The following is a 19,931-nucleotide window of genomic DNA, read 5'->3' as shown; positions in this document are numbered from 1 at the left end:
ACTTTATGCATCAAATAAACAAGTGAGTGGCTACTAACACCTGAACTTTAATACAGTACAAAAACTTTATAACTAGATTTTGATTCATATGGGAAACTTTATTTTTATTTTTTGGTACTAGGGATTGAACCCAGAGAGGCTACCTCCAAACTACACTCCCATCTTATTCTTTTATCCTTTTTTTTTTCCTTTCCCACCTTCCCTTTCTTATTTTGGTGGTATTGAGAACTGAACTTGGGCATTCTACCTCTGAGCTATATCCACAGCTCTATTTTATTTTTCTATTTCAAAATAGGGTTTCATTAAATTGCTGAGGGCCTCAAAGTTGCTGAGGCTAGGCTCGGTATGCATCACCGAGCCTGGCTCATATGGGCATTTACAGAAATTTGAAAAAGGAAAATATGTTTAGCCAGTTAACTGTTACTTGTTTAACAAACTTACTATCTAGGCAAAAAGGAGAAAACTGTCAAGTTAGTCAAATAAGAACTCATACTACTTGTTCATGAATAATTAACAGATGCTACTTCTGAAAATCTATGGTTTGAACACACAGCCCTAAAGAGAAGACTTCTATTTAGTTTCTCAAAGTCTTGAAGTTATAATTTCCAAAAATTATAAATTTTCTAGTCAGAACAATTTTTTCCCCCAGTACTGGTTAGTAAATCCGAGGCCTCATGCATGGAACTCAAGCAGTCTGCAATTGAGCTACATCCTGGCCCTTTTTTTACTTTGGGACAGGGTCTCCCTAAATTGCCCAGGCTGGCCTCAAAATTGTAATCTTCCTGCCTCAGCATGAGAAGCAGGGATTACAGTCTTGAAACAATTTTTTTTAATTAACAGATAAAATTGTACTGTGTACAACACAATTTTTTTTGTTTGTTTGTTTGATTTTTGTGGTACTGAAGGTGGAACCCAGGGGCTTTCTACCTCCAGGCTATACTCCCAGACCTGTTTTATATTTTTATTTGGAAACAGGGTTTAACAAAGTTGCTGAGAGCCTCACTAAGTAGCGAGGCTGGCTTCGAACCTGTGCGATTCTCCTATCTTCAGCCTGCCAAGCGCGGGAATTACAAGCGTATGCCACCATGCCCAGCCACAATACAATGTTTTTATATATTCAAGAGATAAGTAGTAAGGTAATGGTGACTAAATCTAATCATCATTTTATGGTGAGAACTACTTTATATCTACTCTTAGCATATTTCATAATATGTATAATACACTATTAATGACAGTCATACAATAGATATCTTGAACTCATTCATCTTAATTCAAATTTTGGATCCTTTACCAACACATCTCTCCAATCATACTCCCCACCACCACCACCTCAGCTCCTGGTAACAACCATCTATTCTCAACTTCCATGAAATCAACTACTTTAGATTCTGCATGAGTGAAATTGTGTGGCATTTGTCTTTCTGTGCCTGGCTTATTTCACTTAGCATAATGTCCTCCAAATTCATTCATGCAATTACAAATAATATTTCCTTCCTTCTAATGACTAGTACTCTATTGTGTATATATACTCTAGTTAGAATGATTTTAATATCAATTTACCATCTATTTATAGAAATAGCTAAGAGTTACTATATTTATTTTCCAGCTTTTCTAAGGCATCAATACTCACATATCTATTAAACTGGATAATTAATAATAATAATGGTTTAAAAATAGAAAACCATTTCACAAACTTTACCAAAATTTCCTAAAGATATGGTACTTGTTGGAAAAATACTTCTTGGTAACACAGAAGAAATGAGAGGAAGGACTTCTGTTTCAGTATTCCAAGGCATATAATCAATTCTGAAAATTTAAAACAAATATTACTATTTAAGTTGTTTAAAAAAATTATATCAGCAATTTAAACCATTAATTCTGCAAATCTGGTTAGCAATATTAAAATAAAGTGCATGCTCAACAAATTGAAACTATAAACTCAACTAATAACTCAAGGTTATTCACTGCCCAAAGCTGGCTACCAACTGGCTACAAAGAAACATTCTATTAATGGCAGAGAGACAAAACTAAAACAGAAATGTCTCTTTAAAAATAAGTTAATAGCTTTTCAAGATTTTTGCTTTAGCAAAACTCAATATAAAATAAAATGGTTTCAGCTGGGCGTCATGGTACATTCTTGTAATTTCAGCATTTGGGAGGCTGAGACCACAGGATCACAGTTCAAGGACAGCCTTAGCTACTTAGTGAGGCTCTTTGCAACTCAGTGAGACCCAGTTTCAAAATAAAGAATAAAATATAGAGCTGGGGGAGTAGCTCAGAGGTAAAATGCCCCTGGTTCCATCCCCAGTACTGCAAAATAATAGTTTCATGACTTTTAACTAATATATATTTGTCTGTGTAAGCACGGTCCTAACAAGAAACAGAATGTTTTCATCTTTCCAGGAAATTCCCTCATGTTCCTTTGCATCCCTTCTCCCTCCTTTCCAGGCAACCAGTGAACTAAATTTTACTGTGTAAGTCCTTGTTCTGAGGAGGATGGCTCTTCAAAGTTCTTAGTGTCCCTACGGACCAGTTATGATCCCCTAAATTTCCTGCATTCAAACTCAATCGATTTCTCAAGCTCCTTGTTCTTATTCATCTATGTTTAATTTAGGTCTCCTAACAAAATACTAGATCATTAAGTATCAGTTGAGATTCTGAAGAGAAGCTAGAAAAATGTGTGACTTGTATATGTGCAAAAACTAACTGTGAGGAAAGGTTTTAGAGAATACCTTGCTGGACTTTCTAATTTCATTCTTATTACTGTGTCATCACCCTTCCTGGAGGGTAAAGGCACTATACAGAACTATATTACAGTGATAGATAAAATAAGTCATAATGTATAAGAGGGAATGAATACATAAACTTAAGTAGACCCCTTGAACTTTATGTAGGGGCTTGATTTAAGTATGTAAATATACCTGGCATTGTGCTAGTAAGCTTCAGAGCTTAAACTAAGAAAAAAGGATTAAGCTGGGTATGGTGGAGCATACTTGTACTTGGAGGCTGAGACAGAATAACCAGGTTCAAGCCCAGCCTCGGCAAGTCGTGAGATTCTTGTCAACCTAAGCAAAACTCTGTTTTTTGTTTTGTTTTATTTTGTTTTGTTTTTTTGTAGTCCTAGAGATTGAACCCAGGGTCATTCTACTTCTGAGATACCCCCAGCCCATTTATTTTGAAACAGGGTCTCACCAAGTAGCCGAGGCTGACCATGAATCATCGTGTCTCAGCTTCCCAAGTACTAGGATTATTAGCATGCACTTACAATGCCCAGCTAAAACTCTGCTTTAAAAGAGGGGGTGGGCTGGAGGTGTACGTGGATGTAGAATGCCCCTGGGTTCAATCCCTAGTACCACACACATTAAAAAAAGAAAAGCTGGGTGTGGTGGCACATGCTTGTAATCCCTGCACTTGGGAGGCTGAGACAGGAGGATCGCACAGGTTCAAAGCCAGTCTCAACTACTTAGTGAGGCTCTCAGCAACTTAGTGAGACCCTGTTTCCAAATAAAATATAAAATAGGTCTGGGAGTATAGCCTGGAGGAAGAAAGCCTCTGGGTTCCACCCCAAGTACCATCAAGAAGGAAAGAAAGAAAGAAAGAAAGAAAGAAAGAAAGAAAGAAAGAAAGAAAGAAAGAAAGAAAGAAAGAAAGAAAGAAGAAGGAAGGAGAGAGAGAGAGAGAGAGAGAGAGAGAGAGAGAGAAAGAAAGAAAGAAAGAAAGAAAGAAAGAAAGAAAGAGAAAAGACTCCAGGCGTGGTGGCAAATGCTTGCAATCCCAGCATTTGGGAGGCTGAGACAGGAAGATAGCATTTAGTGGACAGTCTCAGCTACTTAGTGAGGCCCTTTGCAACTCAGTGAGACCCTGTTTCAAAATAAAGAATAAAAAATAGGGCTGGGGGTGTAGTTCGGATGTAGAATTCCCCTGGCTTCCATCCCCAGTACCAAAAAATAAATAAAAAAATAAAAATTAAAAATTAGAAAAATAAATAAAAGAACTATAGAAAGTGACAAATGCCAATTTCTTTTCTGAGTACTAGGGATTGAACCCAGGGCCTTGCATGTGCTACACAAGCCCTGAGCTACATTCTCAACCAAGATACCTAGTTATTCAGAAGAACATTTTTGAAAAGGAAATTACTTAAAAAACTCTTCAGCATATAGCACTCAAGTAAGACAGGAGGAATAGGGGAAAGGTAGAAAAAGGGTTTGTTAACAGGTCTGAAAGCTTTTATTATTAATGAATCTATTTTGGTGCTTTCCCCTATAAATAAATCTAGCATGTAAGTGTCTATATCCATTAAACAAAAAGATTAAGAATTCTTTACTTGCCAAGGAATCTTAAGATTATAATCTTCATCATGCATTCATTTGAAATAAAGTTATACAAAATGTACTTAAGAAGATAATGATCAAATAAGTACCCTTTTATTTAAGTATTAGTATCTGTATGCAGGTTAGCAAGTAAACAATTTAGTAGACATTTTTTTTTTTTTTACCTTCCAATTCCAGGTAGTGTATCAGAAAACCATGATAATTCCAGTTCCTGTCTCTTCTGCCTAATCAGTGCACTGATTTCATTGACTTCTATAAATTCTGTACTAAAAGATAAATTTAGAACGTAAGAACTCCAAAACTGAAAGTTTAGAGTAACAACAGGATTATACTAAGAACAGAAGTAGTTTTCATAACTAGTATTATGGATTATACTTATGAGAAAAGGTACTTTCAAAATAAACTCATTCCTAAAGTATGTAAAAATCTTATGTTTTACAAATAAAAACTACATTTAATTGAACTCTAAAAATAATGCTTGAATTGCTATTTTAAAGGTTAATTTAGATTAATAACCTATTAATGACAGAAATGATGCATGTATTAGTTATTCACTTTAAGTACAAGACAAAAGAAAATGACACTCTCATCAACTTTAAAGACCCTATTTCAAAATAAGAATAAAAAAGGACTGAGGGTCTAGCTCCAAAGTTGAATGCCCTGGGTTTAATCCCTAGAAACACACACACACACACACACACACACACACACACACACACACACACAAGGAAGAAGCCTACTCAGATGTAACTGTTTCTCTGGTACTATGCAAACTCTTAAAATTAAATTACACAATTTTACATTGTTGGGTCAACTAACTCTATGTGACTTTAAAACCCCAATCTAATCTTATCTTGAGTCTACAAACATCTACTTAGCATCTATCAGCCAGTTAAAAAATGACTAGATCATGCAGGGCATGGTGGCGCATGCTTGTAATCCCTGCGCTTGGGAGGCAGAAACAGGAGGATCGCACAGGTTCAAAACCAGCCACGCTGGCTTAAGAGACCCTGTTTCCAAATAAAAAATATAAAAATAGGTCCAGGAGTGTAGCCCCGAGGTAGAAAGGTTCCATTCCCAGTAACACCAAAAAAAAAAAAAAAAAAGACTAGGTCTGCCCTACAACTAGCTCTGCTTTATTAGATAATACTCCCAAATTCAGCCAATAGCCTACATCCTCATGATATAACAAGACTGTAGAGCCAGGCTTGGTGGCGCACGCTTGTAATCCCCGCACTTGGGAGGCGGAGACAGGGGGATCGCGCAGGTTCGAAGCCAGCTGCGCTGGCTTAAGAGACCCTCTGTTTCCGAATAAAAATATAAAAAATAGGTGTATGGGAGTGTAGCCCGGAGGTAGAAGGACTTCCAGGAACTCCAGTACCACAAAAAAACAAAACAAAACAAAAAAGACCGCAGAGAACAACTTATTATTAATAAAAATAAAAACCACTGGCAAGCAACGCATACAGAGAAACTCAAAATATACCAGGTTTTCTACAACAGCCAGTTTATTTTCTAAAAGAAACAAAAACAAACAACACAGTAAGCTTTCTTAATTTATTGACCTCAGTTTAAATTTCTACCAAAAGTTAAGTATAGTGATTAAAACATAAGAATTACATTTTAATGATTAAAAGTAGAAAATACTAACCAGTGTGCGCTATAGGTAAAAGAAGATTCTCCAGTGAGACTACTAGAAGAAAACATATTGGAGAAAAAATTTCTGAAGCAAATACTTGGACACTGATTTGATCTTCGGGGCTAGAAATGTAAAAAGTAGTTAGTGAAACAGAAAACAAAGCTATTTCCATAGTAGGTACATAATATTTATATTAAAATTTTTGTATACCCAAGGCACTAGAGTTATATACTAAATAACCATAAAGTATTACAATGTGATACAAACCTTACTCATCTTTATTGCTGCATTTTTCTTTTCTCCCATTTTATCGTATGAAGAGTTTCCTGTATAAACACATAAAGGAAATGCCTTCATTTTAATTTAAAGGGTTTTTTTTTTTTTTTTTTTTTGGTCTTTTTGGAACTGGGGATCAAACCCAGAGCACTGTACCTGCAAAGCAGGCACTTTACCACTGCACTACATCCTGGTCCCTCATTTTTATTTAAAAGGCTATAAACCTTTGGCCCAATTTAAAAGTTGGCCCAATTAAAATTCACATGAAAAGTTAAAACATGTAGAACAATAGCATTTCTAGTAATACTTGCATTTAAAAACTTTTTCCAGCCGGGCGTGGTGGCACACACTTATAATCCCAACATTCGGGAGGCTGAGACCAGAGGATCGCAGGACAGCCTCAGCTACGTAGTGAGACCCTCTGCAACTCAGTAAGACCCGATTTCAAAATAAAGAATAAAAAATAGGGCAGGAGGTGTAGCTCGGAGGTCGAATGCCTCTGGGTTTCATCCCCAGACCCCCCCCCCCAAAAAAAAAACTTTTTCCAAGTGCTAAGTGCTAATTTCCTCCTTTTCCCCCTTCCCTCCCTCTCTCTCTTTCTTTCTTCCTTTCTTTTTATTTGGCTTTTCCTTGAAGTACTAGGCATTGAACACAGTGCCTCACACATGCTAGACAAGTGCTAAGCTATATCCCCAGCCCTTTTTTTCTTGTCAAGTTACCCAGGCCAGCTTCAAACTTGTAATCTTCCTGCATCGACCTCCCAATAATTCCATCAAGCCACAGAGACAAGGAAAATACAATAAAGAAAATGGCTGTATGCAAAGTATATAAACATATATTCCAGTTCATACTTTTTGCCACCCTATTCAAACGTAAAGTATCTTGTAATAAAGTGGGAAACTATTGTGCCTAGAACAAGATATATACTGACAGCTGAGAACAGTGGCACAGGCTTGTAATCCTAGTACTTGGAAGGCTCAGAAGGTTCAAATAAGAGGAGCACAAGCTCCAGGCCAGCTTGTTTTGTAACTTCCTAAGACCCTATTTAAAAAAAAAAAAAAAAAAAAAAAGAAACTTTGTTAAGACGGTTTCAAAATAAAAAATAAAAATGGCTGAAGGTGTAGCTCAGTGGTAGAGCATCCCTGGGTTCAACCTTGTTACACACACACACACAAAAAGAGTAAAAGTAAAATGATATATACTAGTGATCAAGCTATTTAATACCAATAATATACTCAACATTTCTTTTCAACTCTTACCTAAAAACAGGTATTGCTAGCTCAACTAAAATAAGAGCTGTCCAGAGAAAACTGAGGCCATCAGCCCACCAACTATAAATTACATTTAGCCACTAGTGTCCACTTCAAGCAAGTGTTCCGCTTCTTAGACTGCACAGAAAAACCCACAAGTGCTTGGCTGAAATGGTGTTTTGTTACAGCAGTGCTGTTGGCCGCATTGCTTACAGCTTTTTGTTGTTTAACTGTCTCATCTTAAGATTGATTTCTATGAGTGCTTCCAGATTATGAAAAATAAAGGATAAAATTAAGCACAAAAGCTGCTTAACACCTTTATAGTTATCAATGCATTTCTGGTTCACAATAAACTGCTTCTAGTACTGTCACTGGTACTTCCTCAGAACTCTGAGAAAAGCCTACAGTGTGAATGACAATTGTCTTTTTTTTTTTTTTTTTTTTTTTTTGCGGGTCTGGAGATGGAACCCAGGGGCATTCGACCTCTGAGCTACACCCCCTGCCCTATTTTTTATTCTTTATTTTGAAACCGGGTCTCTCTGAGTTGCAGAGGGCCTCACTAAGTAGCTGAGGCTGTCCGCGAACAGCGATCCTCCAGGTCTCAGCCTCCCGAATGCTGGGATTACAAGCGTGCGCCACCACGCCCGGCTGACAATTGTCTTTTGATCTTCAGCCTGGCTCACCTCACAAAGGGTCTACTGACTTTCTCCAAAATAAGTCACACTGACCAGAAGGCCTGTTCCCTGCTACTATAAAATCATGTATATTTTGCAGTTTTCTTGTTAGTCCAGTTGGTAATAGCCTACTTTCTACTTAGCAGCATACTAATTTTCTTTTATTTTACTATACAACAGCTGTTTGGTTTAGAGCTATTACCTATCCTTTTCACACATTCCACCCATGACTACTGTTACAAATGTAATTTGAATGTTGGAGGTGAGGAACTGGCTGAATTATAGGAACTTATTGTTTTGCCCTTTGATGTTGAAAAATTCCTTCAGAAGGCAGGAGTAAAAATGTATGTATGGTAGGTACCCAGTTACATTCCTAGGTAATAACCATTTTTATGCAGCTAGACAAACAATTGCTATGCTGCCATTGTGGTGTCATTTAGGCCCTATGGGTGCTGAATTGTTTGGATTCATATAATATTTAATTAGTATATACAGTTTAAACAGTATTCTTTCACTTGGAAGCTTATCTCAGGAAACTATCATTACACACAATGTTCTCTATGGAAAAAAAATTGTTATTTTTTTTGGCCAATATTAAGAACTGAACAGCTCCAATGACAACTTCTAAAATATTCCATACTGGCAAGTTTCTCTAAATTGTGGCTGCCTAGAAACCCTTTCACAAACCCATTCTACTAATTTGCCTTTTTTTTTTTTTAATTGTTTGTTCTTTCTTTTTTTTAATTGTGTATGTATGTGGTACTAGGGATGGAATCCAGGAACAGCCTACATCCGAGCTACGCCCCCAGCCCTATTTTTTATTCTTTATTTTGAAACAGGGTCTCACTGAGTTGCAAAGGGCCTAAGTAGCTGAGGCTGTCGGCGAACCACGATCTTGTCTCAGCCTCCCAAGTACTAGAAGCGTGTACCACCATGCCCAGCCCTAATTTGCCTTTAGATAGCAGAGTTGGAAGGTGGAGACAGGATGACTGTGATTAGCAGACAGCCTTAGCTACTTAGTGAGTCCCTTTGCAACTCAGTGAAACCCTGTTTCAGAATAAAGAATAAAAAATAGGGCTGTAACTAAAAGGTAGAATGCCCCTGGGTTCCATATCTACTACCACACAAAAAAAAGCATTCATCAAATCCTTTGATAGTTTATTTCTAAATAGCATCTATTTGCCTTGATAGATATTTATACTATTCTACCTTGATTTTTTATATAGCAGTAGTATATTATTATACCTATACTGACATTAATCACAGCTGAACCGAGCTGAATTATAATCTTCTTATATAATCTCTTTCTTTTACAAGGGTTAGTAATTTGCTTTTCTACGTTATCTACTAGTAATTCATCTAACTCTAAAACAAAAGCATAAATTTCCTCTTAAGACATTCAAATACATCAACTCATGCATTAAATTTATTTCCTGACTCTTTTGGACAAGCTCCTCTTCTGTCCTGCTCCAGTGTCCACCTGTGACTCTCAGAGCTGCTCGTCATTCTGGACTATCCTCTGCCATCATGCTTTTCAGCCTCTATATCATCGTCCTGGGTTGGAACTCATTTTCTGAATCTCACATTTTTCCTTTACATACTTTCTCACTAAGTGACGTAAATATTTCTTCCAGCAGAATTGATAAAGGGTACATAGGAATTAAACTCTCAGCTCTTAATGTATTTGAGAATATCTTCTTATTCTGCTCTAACAAAACTTGACTGATGTTTGGCAGGGCATAATAGAATTTTCTAGGTTGTTAATTATTTTTGAAGCATTGCTCCACTCTCTGATGTTTCTATGTAGCCTTTTTTTTTTTTTTCTCTAGAAACTCCTCAGATCTTGCCATCCTCAGAGTCCTAGAGTTTATGAAGGGTGCAGTGTAGTTTTTTCTTCACTGGTTATTGTAAATATTTCTTTGTATCTGAAACCCATGTACTAGCCACTCTAGGAAATTTCCCTATGTATTCTTTTTAAATAACTTTCTGCCTTTTTTAGATTTTTTTTCTTTCTGAGATTCCCTTTCAAAATTTTATTACTCAGTATTTAATCTCTTAAATATTTTATCATCTTTTTGACTTTTAGTTTTACTTTCTGAGATTTGTGTTATTCCAGTTTGGTTTTTAAAATTCTGGTATATTGCCGGGCGTGGTGGCGCATGCTTGTAATCCCCACGCTTGGGAGGCTGAGACAGGAGGATCGCACGGGTTTGAAGCCAGCCTCAGATACTTGGCTTTCAGCAACTTAGTGAGACCCTGTTTCCAAATAAAATATAAAAAACGTCTGGAAGTATAGGCCAGAGGTAGAAAGCCTCTGGGTTCCACCCCCAGTACCACATAAATAAATAAATAAATAAATAAATAAATAAATAATAAATAAATAAAATTCTGGTATGTTAAATTTCTGAAAGTGTTTTTTTTAAGTTCCTTCTTTCATTGATGAAATATCCCTTTAGTTTTAAATATACTGATTTTTTTTTAAGTTATTCCTAGCCAGATGTGGTGGCGCACGCTTATAATCCCCACACTTGGGAGGCTGAGATAGGAGGATCACAAAGGTTTGAAGCCAGCCTTGGCTGGTTTAAGAGACCGTTTCCAAATAAAATATAAAATAGGTCTGGGAATGTAGCCGGGAGGTAGAAGGCCCCTGGGTTCCATCCCCAGTACCCAAAAAGAAAGAAAAAAAAAAGTTATTCCTAGCTGGGCACAGTCACATGCCTATAATCACAATACTACTGGGAGGCCAAGACAGAAGGGCTACAGATTTGAGGCCAGCCTCACCAACTTAGAGACCCTATTCCCGAATATAAAGGGCTGGGGAAAAAGGTACCTCAGAGGTAAAACTACCCTTTCAATCCCCAGTGCCATAAAGAAAAAAAAAAAAATTCCTTTTCCCCAGCACTGGGTTCAGTCTCACCAGTTCCTTCTGTCTGTTTTGATCTCTATTATGTTGATTCCCCTTCAAATATCTGGTGATCCTTGATTGTTTGTGGGATACCAGAATACTGACTGAAATGGTGTGGATGGAGGAGGGCGGTCAAGAGGCCTTTTAACTAAAGATTTCACTGCAGGATAATAAAGCAGAGATGTGCTTTATTTAATTGGTAGATTCCTTAATGTCATTACCTCTAAGTCTTTGGGGCAAGTCAGTATCCCAGAAAATGCCATCAACATTCTATTTGGGGAAATAAGTACTATCCATGCTTTGTAAAATGACTATAGGTAGGTGACTGGAAGCCTTACTAATTACTTCAGTGTCTATCTCTTTATTGTTTCCTCTACTCTCATTTGTGCTGGAGTTTAAGTCAATCCTAAATCTAGAGTAACACCCTCCGGCCCGGCCCTTCCTCTACTTTGCTTTCATAGTAAACTGCAGGATGAACTGCTCCTCTGAAGACTAAATGCACTGTTTCTGGCCACACACCCCTCTGTCTGCTTTCAAAGATAATGAAGATTCCAAATCTGAGACTTTTTAAGTTCTATGGTATGTGAACTAACTTGACTGTTAACTCCACTCTCACCATGAAAAGTTTAGGTTACTGCTAAGACAGTTTGCCATCCCCCTTGTAAAATCACTTTTTTTTTTCCTTTGGTGGTACTGGGGATGGAACCCAGGGACATTCTACCTCTGAGCCACACTCCCAGCCCTATTGTTTAGTTTTTTTATTTTCTTGAAACAGGGTCTCACTGAGTTACGAAGGACCTAAGTAGCTGAGGCTGTTCACGAACCATGCTCCTCCAGCCTCAGTCTCCCCAATGCTGGGATTACAAGTGTGTACCACCACACCTGGCTCGTAAAATCACTTTAAAGCATCTATTTTGAGGACATTTTAAAAACCTGCCCCTTCTCTCTTCATTCTCCTTTTTTATGGCTTAAGTTTTCATTTATTACATTATTTTCATTTTAGTAGGATATTGGAAGGGATTAGAGAATTCAGGTGTTTAATCTGCTATGCTTAACTGGAAGCTTGTCTTACTTAATTCAGCCTATCTTCAAGCAAATTTTATGAAACACTAATTCCAAAAAATATTTCTTGAAAATATACTTTTGTACAATACAAACTAGTATAATAAAGACTCTGAGCTTAAAGCCCAATACTTGGCAGACATTCAATTAAGGTTTGACTGATTTCAGAAATGAAAAAAAAAATTAATGACTGAGTATGGACTTAAAGAAGGACTACATTTAAAAAAAAAAATGCCTGAGCTGGGCATGGTGGCACAGCTTGTTAATCCCAGCATTAAGGAGGCTTGAGACAGCAGGATCTCGGTTTCAGGACAGCCTCAGCTACTTAGTGAGGCCCTCTGCAACTTAGTGAGACCCAGTTTCAAAATAAAGAATAAAAATTAGGGCAGGGGGTGTAGCTCGGGGGTCGAATTCCCTTGGGTTCCATCCCTACACTCGTAAAAATAAATAAATAATTTAAAAATGCCTGAAATGAGTATATTTTTGTAATTAATTGATTAACTTGTAATGTAATTAAGTGATTAGTTAAAACCAGTTTAATATTCATTTAAAGAAACAAGTATAGGGATGATTACTCTTATTCCAAAAATTCAAAATCTAAACTTTGTGTATGTTGACATATACTCAAAAAGTTTTCAGATTTTAGAGCATTTCAGATTTTGTAATTTTCAGTTATGAAGTCTATGAAGATAATCCCCAAACTCTAAAATCTGAAACATTTCTAGTCCTAGCATCACTAACCTATACATAAAAAAGTAAAGCCAAGCCAGAAGTGGTGGTACACACTTGTAATTCCAGCACTCAGGAGGCTGAGACACAAAGATCGCGGTTCATGAACAGCCTCAGCTACTTAGTGAGGCCCTCCCCAACTTAGTGAGACCCTGTTTCAAAATAAAGAATAAGCTGGGTGTGGTAGCGCACGCTTGTGATCCCAGCATTCGGGAGGCTGAGACCAGAGAATCACGGTTCGAGGACAGCCTCAGCTAATTAGTGAGGCCCTCTGCAACTTAGTGAGATCCTGTTTCAAAATAGAGAATAAAAAAAAATTGGGCAGGGGGTTGTAGCTCGGAGGTTGAATGCCCCTGGGTTCCATTCCCAGATCCACAAAACAACAACAACAACAAAAATAAAGAAAGAATAAAAAATAAAGCAGGGGGTATAGCCCAGAGGTAGAATGCCCCTAGGTTCCATACCTAGACCTGCAAAATAAAAAGTAAAGCCAAGTGTGATGATGCATGCCTGTAATTTCAGTACTTAGAAGGCTGAACCAGAAGGATTGTAGGTTTGAAGCCAGCCTCAGCAATGTAGAAAGACGCTCATCAACTTAGCAAACCCTGTTTCAAAACAAAAAAATTTTAAAAGCCAGGTATGGTGGCAAACATTTGTAATCCAAGTACTTGGGAGGCTGAGACAGAAGGATTGCGGGTCTGAGCACAGCCTCCAAAAGATGTGAGACTCTCATCAACCTAGCAAGACCCTATTTCAAAATAAGAGTAGGGGTATAGCTTAGAGATATAATTTCTCTGGGTTCAATCCAGTGATCCAAAAAAATAACTAATTAATTAACATTAAAAATGGCTGGAATGTAGAAAAAAGGTAGAACCCTGGGTTCTATCCCCAATTACCCCCCCCCCCACACACACACATGAAATTAAAAGCAGGATAATTTAAATATTTAGAAAACAAAAGAAAAGCCAGGCCCTTTGCAACTCAAAAGACTGTGTTTCAAAATAAAGTGTAAAAAACAGGGCTGGGATTATAGGTCAGAGGTAGACTGCCCTGGGTTCCACTTCTAGTACCAAAAAAAAAAAAAGAAAGAAAGAAAGAAAGAAAGAAAGAAAGAAATAAGAAGAAAAAGAAAAAGGCTTTTAATCCCAGTATTTCTGAGGCTAAGAAAGGAGGATCCGGGTTCTCAGCCAGACTCAAGTTACTTAGTGAGACACTGCTTCAAAATAAAAAATAAAAAATAGGGCTGAGAATATAGCTCGAAGGGTTTTCATCTCCAGTACTGCAAAAATAAATAAATAAATAAATAAATAAATAAATAAATAAATAAATAAATAAATAAAAAGGATTAAAAAATCGGGCTTGGTGATGTAACTCAGGAGTAGAATGCCCCTGGGTTCAATCCCCAGCACCAAACACACACAAAAAAGAATAATAGGAGGAAATATAAGTAGCATGTTATGAAAAAATTAGCAGGTTTATCATTTAATCTTTCACATTATCTCTAATGAGGCAATAGCATCATTATATATGTTATATAATCTTACTAGAGCCACAGGTACTTTAATGGGGGGGGGAACTAGCATAAACCCCAAGTTGCTTCATTCCAATAAAATCATTCATTAGCCTACTGAAGTTTTTCAATGTTATAGTTATAGGCTAGACAAATATTTCCTAATAAAGACATAAAATTTTTATAATTCCATAAGCTCTCTTCGCTGGTTTGAGTAGAGTATAACATAAAAATAAGTAATTTTTCTGAAAGTCACAGTGGTGCACGACTGTAATCCCAGTACTTAGGAGGCTGAGACAGGAGGATGACAGGTTTGAGGCCAGCCTCAACAATTGGCAAGACATGCTTTCAAATTAAAGAATAACAAGGGCTGGATGTGTAGTTCAGAGGTAGAATGCACTCTGATGCAACCCCCAGTACCAACAACAACAACAACAAAAAGATAAGTAACTTTTGGGAAGAAGTAACGCACCTATGCTTAAAGCACAATGCATCCCTCTCAGCCTCCTAAGTACTGTTATTACAGATGTGTGCCACCATGTCTACCTTCAAAAACCCTTTAGAGTTTAAGAAGCTAAACAGAGTTGTTTCTAAAATCTAGCAAAACAATTTTACATAAAGAGACAGGTGACATTTTTCTCAAATTCTTTTATAAAAAAATTCAAACTATCCTTTAAATAAACCATGCTTTCTGTTCAGTATAACTGAATAAAGGTGCACTCAATTATATAATGGTGTAGTCAATTATATAATCTCCCACTACCTCTACCTTCATCTTGACTTTGTCTACCTTTACCTTGTTCAGTCATAAAATGCCAACATTTAAGGTCCACAAGCTGCTTTTCTGTTATATGATAGGTTCATTACTGCTCCTAAGCCTTGAGATAGTTTCCAAGCAACTTTGTTTTGGTCCTGAGGATTGAACCTTGGGGCATTCTACTTCTGAGTTAAACCCCCAGACCTATTTTTAATTTCAAAATAGAGTCTCGCCAGGTAGCTGAGTTTGTCCTCAAACATGCAATCCTCCTGTTGTGGCCTCCCAAGAACAGGAATTATAGGCATGTGTTACCATGCCAGGCCTCCAGTACTCCCCTCCTTCATACACGTAAATAAAGAAGTAAAATTCACAATCTTTATGAAGTTTCTTAAGATAGTATTTATTAATAAACAGCCTTATCAGAAGATTCTAAAAGAACCTATAAAAATAAAGAATAAAAAAAATTAGGGCAAGGGGTGTAGCCTGGAGGTTGAATGCCCCTGGGTTCCATCCCCAGTATCTCACACACACAACAAATTTCATCCAAACAAGAGCCACCTGAATAAGGTGATGATTTAGGTTTTGAGGGGTTTGCTGTTTTGTACTGTTTTGCGGTCCTGTGGATGTAACCCAGAGGCATTCTACCTACAAGCTACAACCCAGCCCTTTTTTTTTTGGGGGGGGGAGTCTGGGGATGGAACCCAGAGGCATTTGACCTCCAAGCTACACCCCCTGCCCAATTTTTTTATTCTTTATTTTGAAACAGGATCTCACTGAGTTGCAGAGGGCCTAAGTAGCTGAGGCTGTCCGCGAAGCGCAATCCTCAGTTCTCAGGCTTCCGAATGCTGGGATTAAGTGTGCGCCACCACGCCCAGCTTCCTTTTTTTTTTTTTAATTATTATTCTTTATTTTGAAACAGGGTCTTACTGAGTTGCAAAGGGCCTCACTAAGTAGCTGAGGCTGGTCGCGAACTGCGATCCTTCAATCTCAGCCTCCCGAATGCTGAGATTACAAGCATGAGCCACCATGCCCAGCATGATTTAGGTTATTTAAGACTGCAGACAACCATGGAGTGATAAAGCTTAAAGGTAGGTAACAATAACATTATATTATGCTTTAATGGAAACAGGCACTGGATTTGGAATCAGAAGACTGGCTCAAATTCTGGCTGTTCCAATTGTTAGCAATGTGATCTTAACTAAGATATTTACCCTTTAAAATGACTTTAAAATTTATAATTATGATTATACTTTGAACATTCCAAAGGGGATAAAAGTGATGCCTACAGAGCAGATTAAACTGCTGACATTTAGTCATCCTGCTTTGCATCATGCACACTCCGGTCACAGCTAATGCCCATGACCAGCCCCTCACATATCTTTCATCCCCTTTCCTTAGTAAAAGAAACTATTTTTCTCTGAAATCAATGGTATCATTCCCATACATGTTTTTATCACTTTGTCTTCCTGAGTCTCAGTTTTCTGTTTGTTTCATCTATAGATTACTTGCCTTTTTCTCATGTAGCTGTGGCCTAGGAGCATTACTACAGTGAATGATAACCTAGAAATGCCTCAGCTACTTAATGAGGCCCCATTTCAAAGTAAAAAAAAAAAAAAAAAAAGAGGGCTGGGGGTGTAGCTCAGAGGTAGAATGCCCCTGGGTTCAATCTCCAATATTGTGAAATAGATGAATGAATGAATGAGTGAATGAGTGAATGAATGAATGAATAAGAAGCAAACTAGCTTGCTTTTATATTTATTATTTTTTCTTTACTGGGGATGGAACCCAAGAGCATTCTAACTCTGAGCTACACCGCACCCCCCCTCCCATTTTTTATTTTTTGTTTTGAAACAGGGTCTCAATGAGTTGCAAAGTGTCTAAGTAGCTGAAGCTGTCTGTGACTTTGAAATTTATTATGCATCCAATCCGTTTACCAGGGAAAACTATTTCCTAAAATAATAGTTTGACTGACCTGTAACCCAATGAAAGAAGATTTAATGATGTTTACTTGCATAGAGCTATCCCTTATGGTATAACACCGGAGAAATTTTAGTCCTTAGGTTAAAACTCTCTATGACTTCAAGGTTCCTTTCCAATATTCTTTTTCTTTTTCTTTCTTTTTTTGATGTGTGTGTGTGTGTGTGTGTGTGGTATTAGGGATTGAACCCAGAGGCATTCTACCTCTGAGCCCTATTTATGTTTTTTTTATATTTTTTATACTTTTATATTTTTTATTTATATTTTTACCCTCAGCCCTATTTTTTATTTTGAAACAAGGTCTCACTAAGTTTGAGATGGCCTAATTTTCTGGAGCTTACTACAAACCTATGATCCTCCTGTCTCAGCCTCCCAAGTACTAGGATTACAAGCATGCATACCCAACCTGGATGGCTCCAATATTATTTCTGATCATGTTCTTATACATCCTCGCATGAACTCAAGAAAATAAATGACAACTGGAAGAAATCACCAATTTAAGAGGTAACCATAAGTATGTCTTGATATAAATTGACCACTACTAAAACAGCCTGAAGATTAAATAGATCTTATATATGATATGCAAACATCCTGGTTTCTTAACAGCCTCTATTTGAGGGGGAAATTTTCCTCACATTTATTGAGGTCTATAATTCACAAATAAAACTGCATATAATTATAACATATAAAATAATTGCTACAATCAAGGTAATTTACACAGCTATTACCTCATAGTTAGCATTTTCTTTTTGAAAGATCTACCACCTTAGTATTGGTAAATATACTCAAACTGTTGTATGCTTGGTCTCTAAAACATGCACACATAAAATGAACTATTGTATCCCTTGGCCAATGTCTCCCCATTTCCGTCTCCCTCAGGCAACAACCACTCTATTCCTAAATGATAATTTCTGAATATACCCTCCAAACATTCTCCTATCAGCCTTCTCCATCTCAGTAACTTGCACTCTCATTTTACCAGTTGCTCAGATAAGGACCTGGGAGTAAACCTTGACCTCACTATTTCTTAACTGTACTCTGCATAAATTGTACTCTTCATCCCATCCACCATCAAATTGTTAGATTCACCTTTTTTTTTGGTATGTGTGGCACTGGGAGTTGAACTTGGACACTCTACCTCTAAGCTATACCCCTAGCCCTATTTCATTTTTGTTTAGAAACAGAGTCTCACTAGGTTGCTGAGAGTCTCACTACTTGCTGAAGCTGTCCCCAAACCTGCGATTCTCCTGTCTCAGCTTCTCAAATACTAGGATTATAAGCCTGCGCCACCATGCCTAGTTAGATTCATCTTTGAAACACAATACAGTTATGTGTAGCTTGGCCTAGCCTGCAAAATAAATGCCCATCCCCTTGTTTACAAATAGGTCACAGTAATGTATTCTCTTGAACAGAATAAATAGCCTGGACCCCAAGGAAGTCACAAAACACTCTGATTAGTGTGCTTTTAATCAGGCTCTGCTGCATATCCTTCTTGTATTAGAGAATCATGAACCAGCCAAGACAAAAGACAGGAATATTTAAATGCTCATGTAGATAAGTATGTTAAAGGTGCATAAAGTTTCATATTACAAGTGTGGCTAGAGGCAAAGCTACAACTGCCTCTGGGAATTATGAATTCATTTCTTGGTGTCACAGACTTCCTTTGTGACTCTATTTACAATTACTGACCCATAGGGTTTTGTGGGTTTTTTTTTACCATCTTCTCTAAGGAGTTCTGCACTAATTAGCAGACTAAGATACAATGTAAGTTGCTAAACAATAATTGGAAAACATGCTTTTCTCCCCACACACATATACACAAATACTGCTCTCAAGATAAACAAAAAGAGGAGGAAACAAGGAAAAGCACAGATGACTCTATGACAGCAAAGTTTATGTAGGACACAATACAACATACAGATATCTTAGGAGTTCTGTGCTCAAATATTTTCCAAACCAAAGTATTATGGAGAACTTTGAAATAATCATCGAATTAAAAACAAAAAAGAGCAGCACACATAAGCAAAAGTCACTTACTATGAATCATCTTCAAGTCATAAATTCTTGAACTTAATAGATCTTTTCTTACGATGACTTTTTTTCTGTAAATATCAATAAAGATTTGAAAGATTTAAGAGAAAATTATTATTTTACTCATGTTTCCAATTCAATCAAAATGAAATCTAATATGCATTAATTTCATTAGTTACACTGAAAGTCAGGTAAATGTTTTAAAACTCAGACAACTACAAAATATTAGATTTTAATATGCAAATTATATTGTTTCACTATTTATTTGTATATTTATTTATTTATTTATTTTTGCAGAACTAGAGATTGAAACCAGGGGCATTCTACCTCTGAGCTACATCCCCAGTCCTATTTTTACTCTTTATTTTGAAACAAGATCTCACTAAGTTGCAGAGAGCCTAAGAACCTAAGGCTTGCCATGAACCTGAGATCCTCCGGTCTTAGGCTCCCACATACTGGGATTACAAATTTGCACCACACACACAAAAAATAGCAAAAAAGTATCCCCCAAAAGTATTTCTTACCATGTCTGGGGGAAATATACTACTACTACTATCTACTATGCAAACATAAGTGCAAGAATCAAAGCTAATTCAGAAACAGTTATAAAATTTGCTCTAATACAGTTAACTCTAGGGCTATACAGGTGGGTTCTTGGAATGGGTATTCCATGAACACCTTAAAATCATACAGAAAGTTGTCTGATTATAAATATATATTTTAGCCGGGCATGGTGGCGCATGCTTGTAATCCCCGTGCTTGGGAGGCTGAGACAGGAGGATCACGCAGG

At 37.1% G+C, this 19,931-nt stretch overlaps 1 protein-coding gene across 1 annotated transcript in view; it reads right to left on the bottom strand.

Moving 5' to 3' along the window:
* SCAF11 (SR-related CTD associated factor 11) overlaps positions 1–19,931 on the bottom strand; it is a gene marked incomplete at its 3' end in the record, with an annotated part of 74,693 nt that overhangs the window by 7,210 nt on the left and 47,552 nt on the right. Inside the window, exons 6-10 of the mRNA XM_080706085.1 lie at positions 19,148–19,212; positions 6,238–6,296; positions 5,983–6,092; positions 4,496–4,597; positions 1,700–1,806 (exon numbers count right to left, since the gene is read on the bottom strand). Coding sequence (XP_080562211.1) covers positions 1,700–1,806; positions 4,496–4,597; positions 5,983–6,092; positions 6,238–6,296; positions 19,148–19,212 — 443 coding nt within the window. The remainder of the gene's footprint in view (positions 1–1,699; positions 1,807–4,495; positions 4,598–5,982; positions 6,093–6,237; positions 6,297–19,147; positions 19,213–19,931) is intronic.

The sequence above is a fragment of the Muscardinus avellanarius genome (genome assembly GCF_963383645.1).
Source record: "Muscardinus avellanarius genome assembly, chromosome: 11".
NCBI lineage: Eukaryota > Metazoa > Chordata > Mammalia > Rodentia > Gliridae > Muscardinus > Muscardinus avellanarius.
The sequence above is the reverse complement of the archived record's forward strand: the minus strand, read 5'-3'. Positions and strand labels throughout refer to the sequence as shown.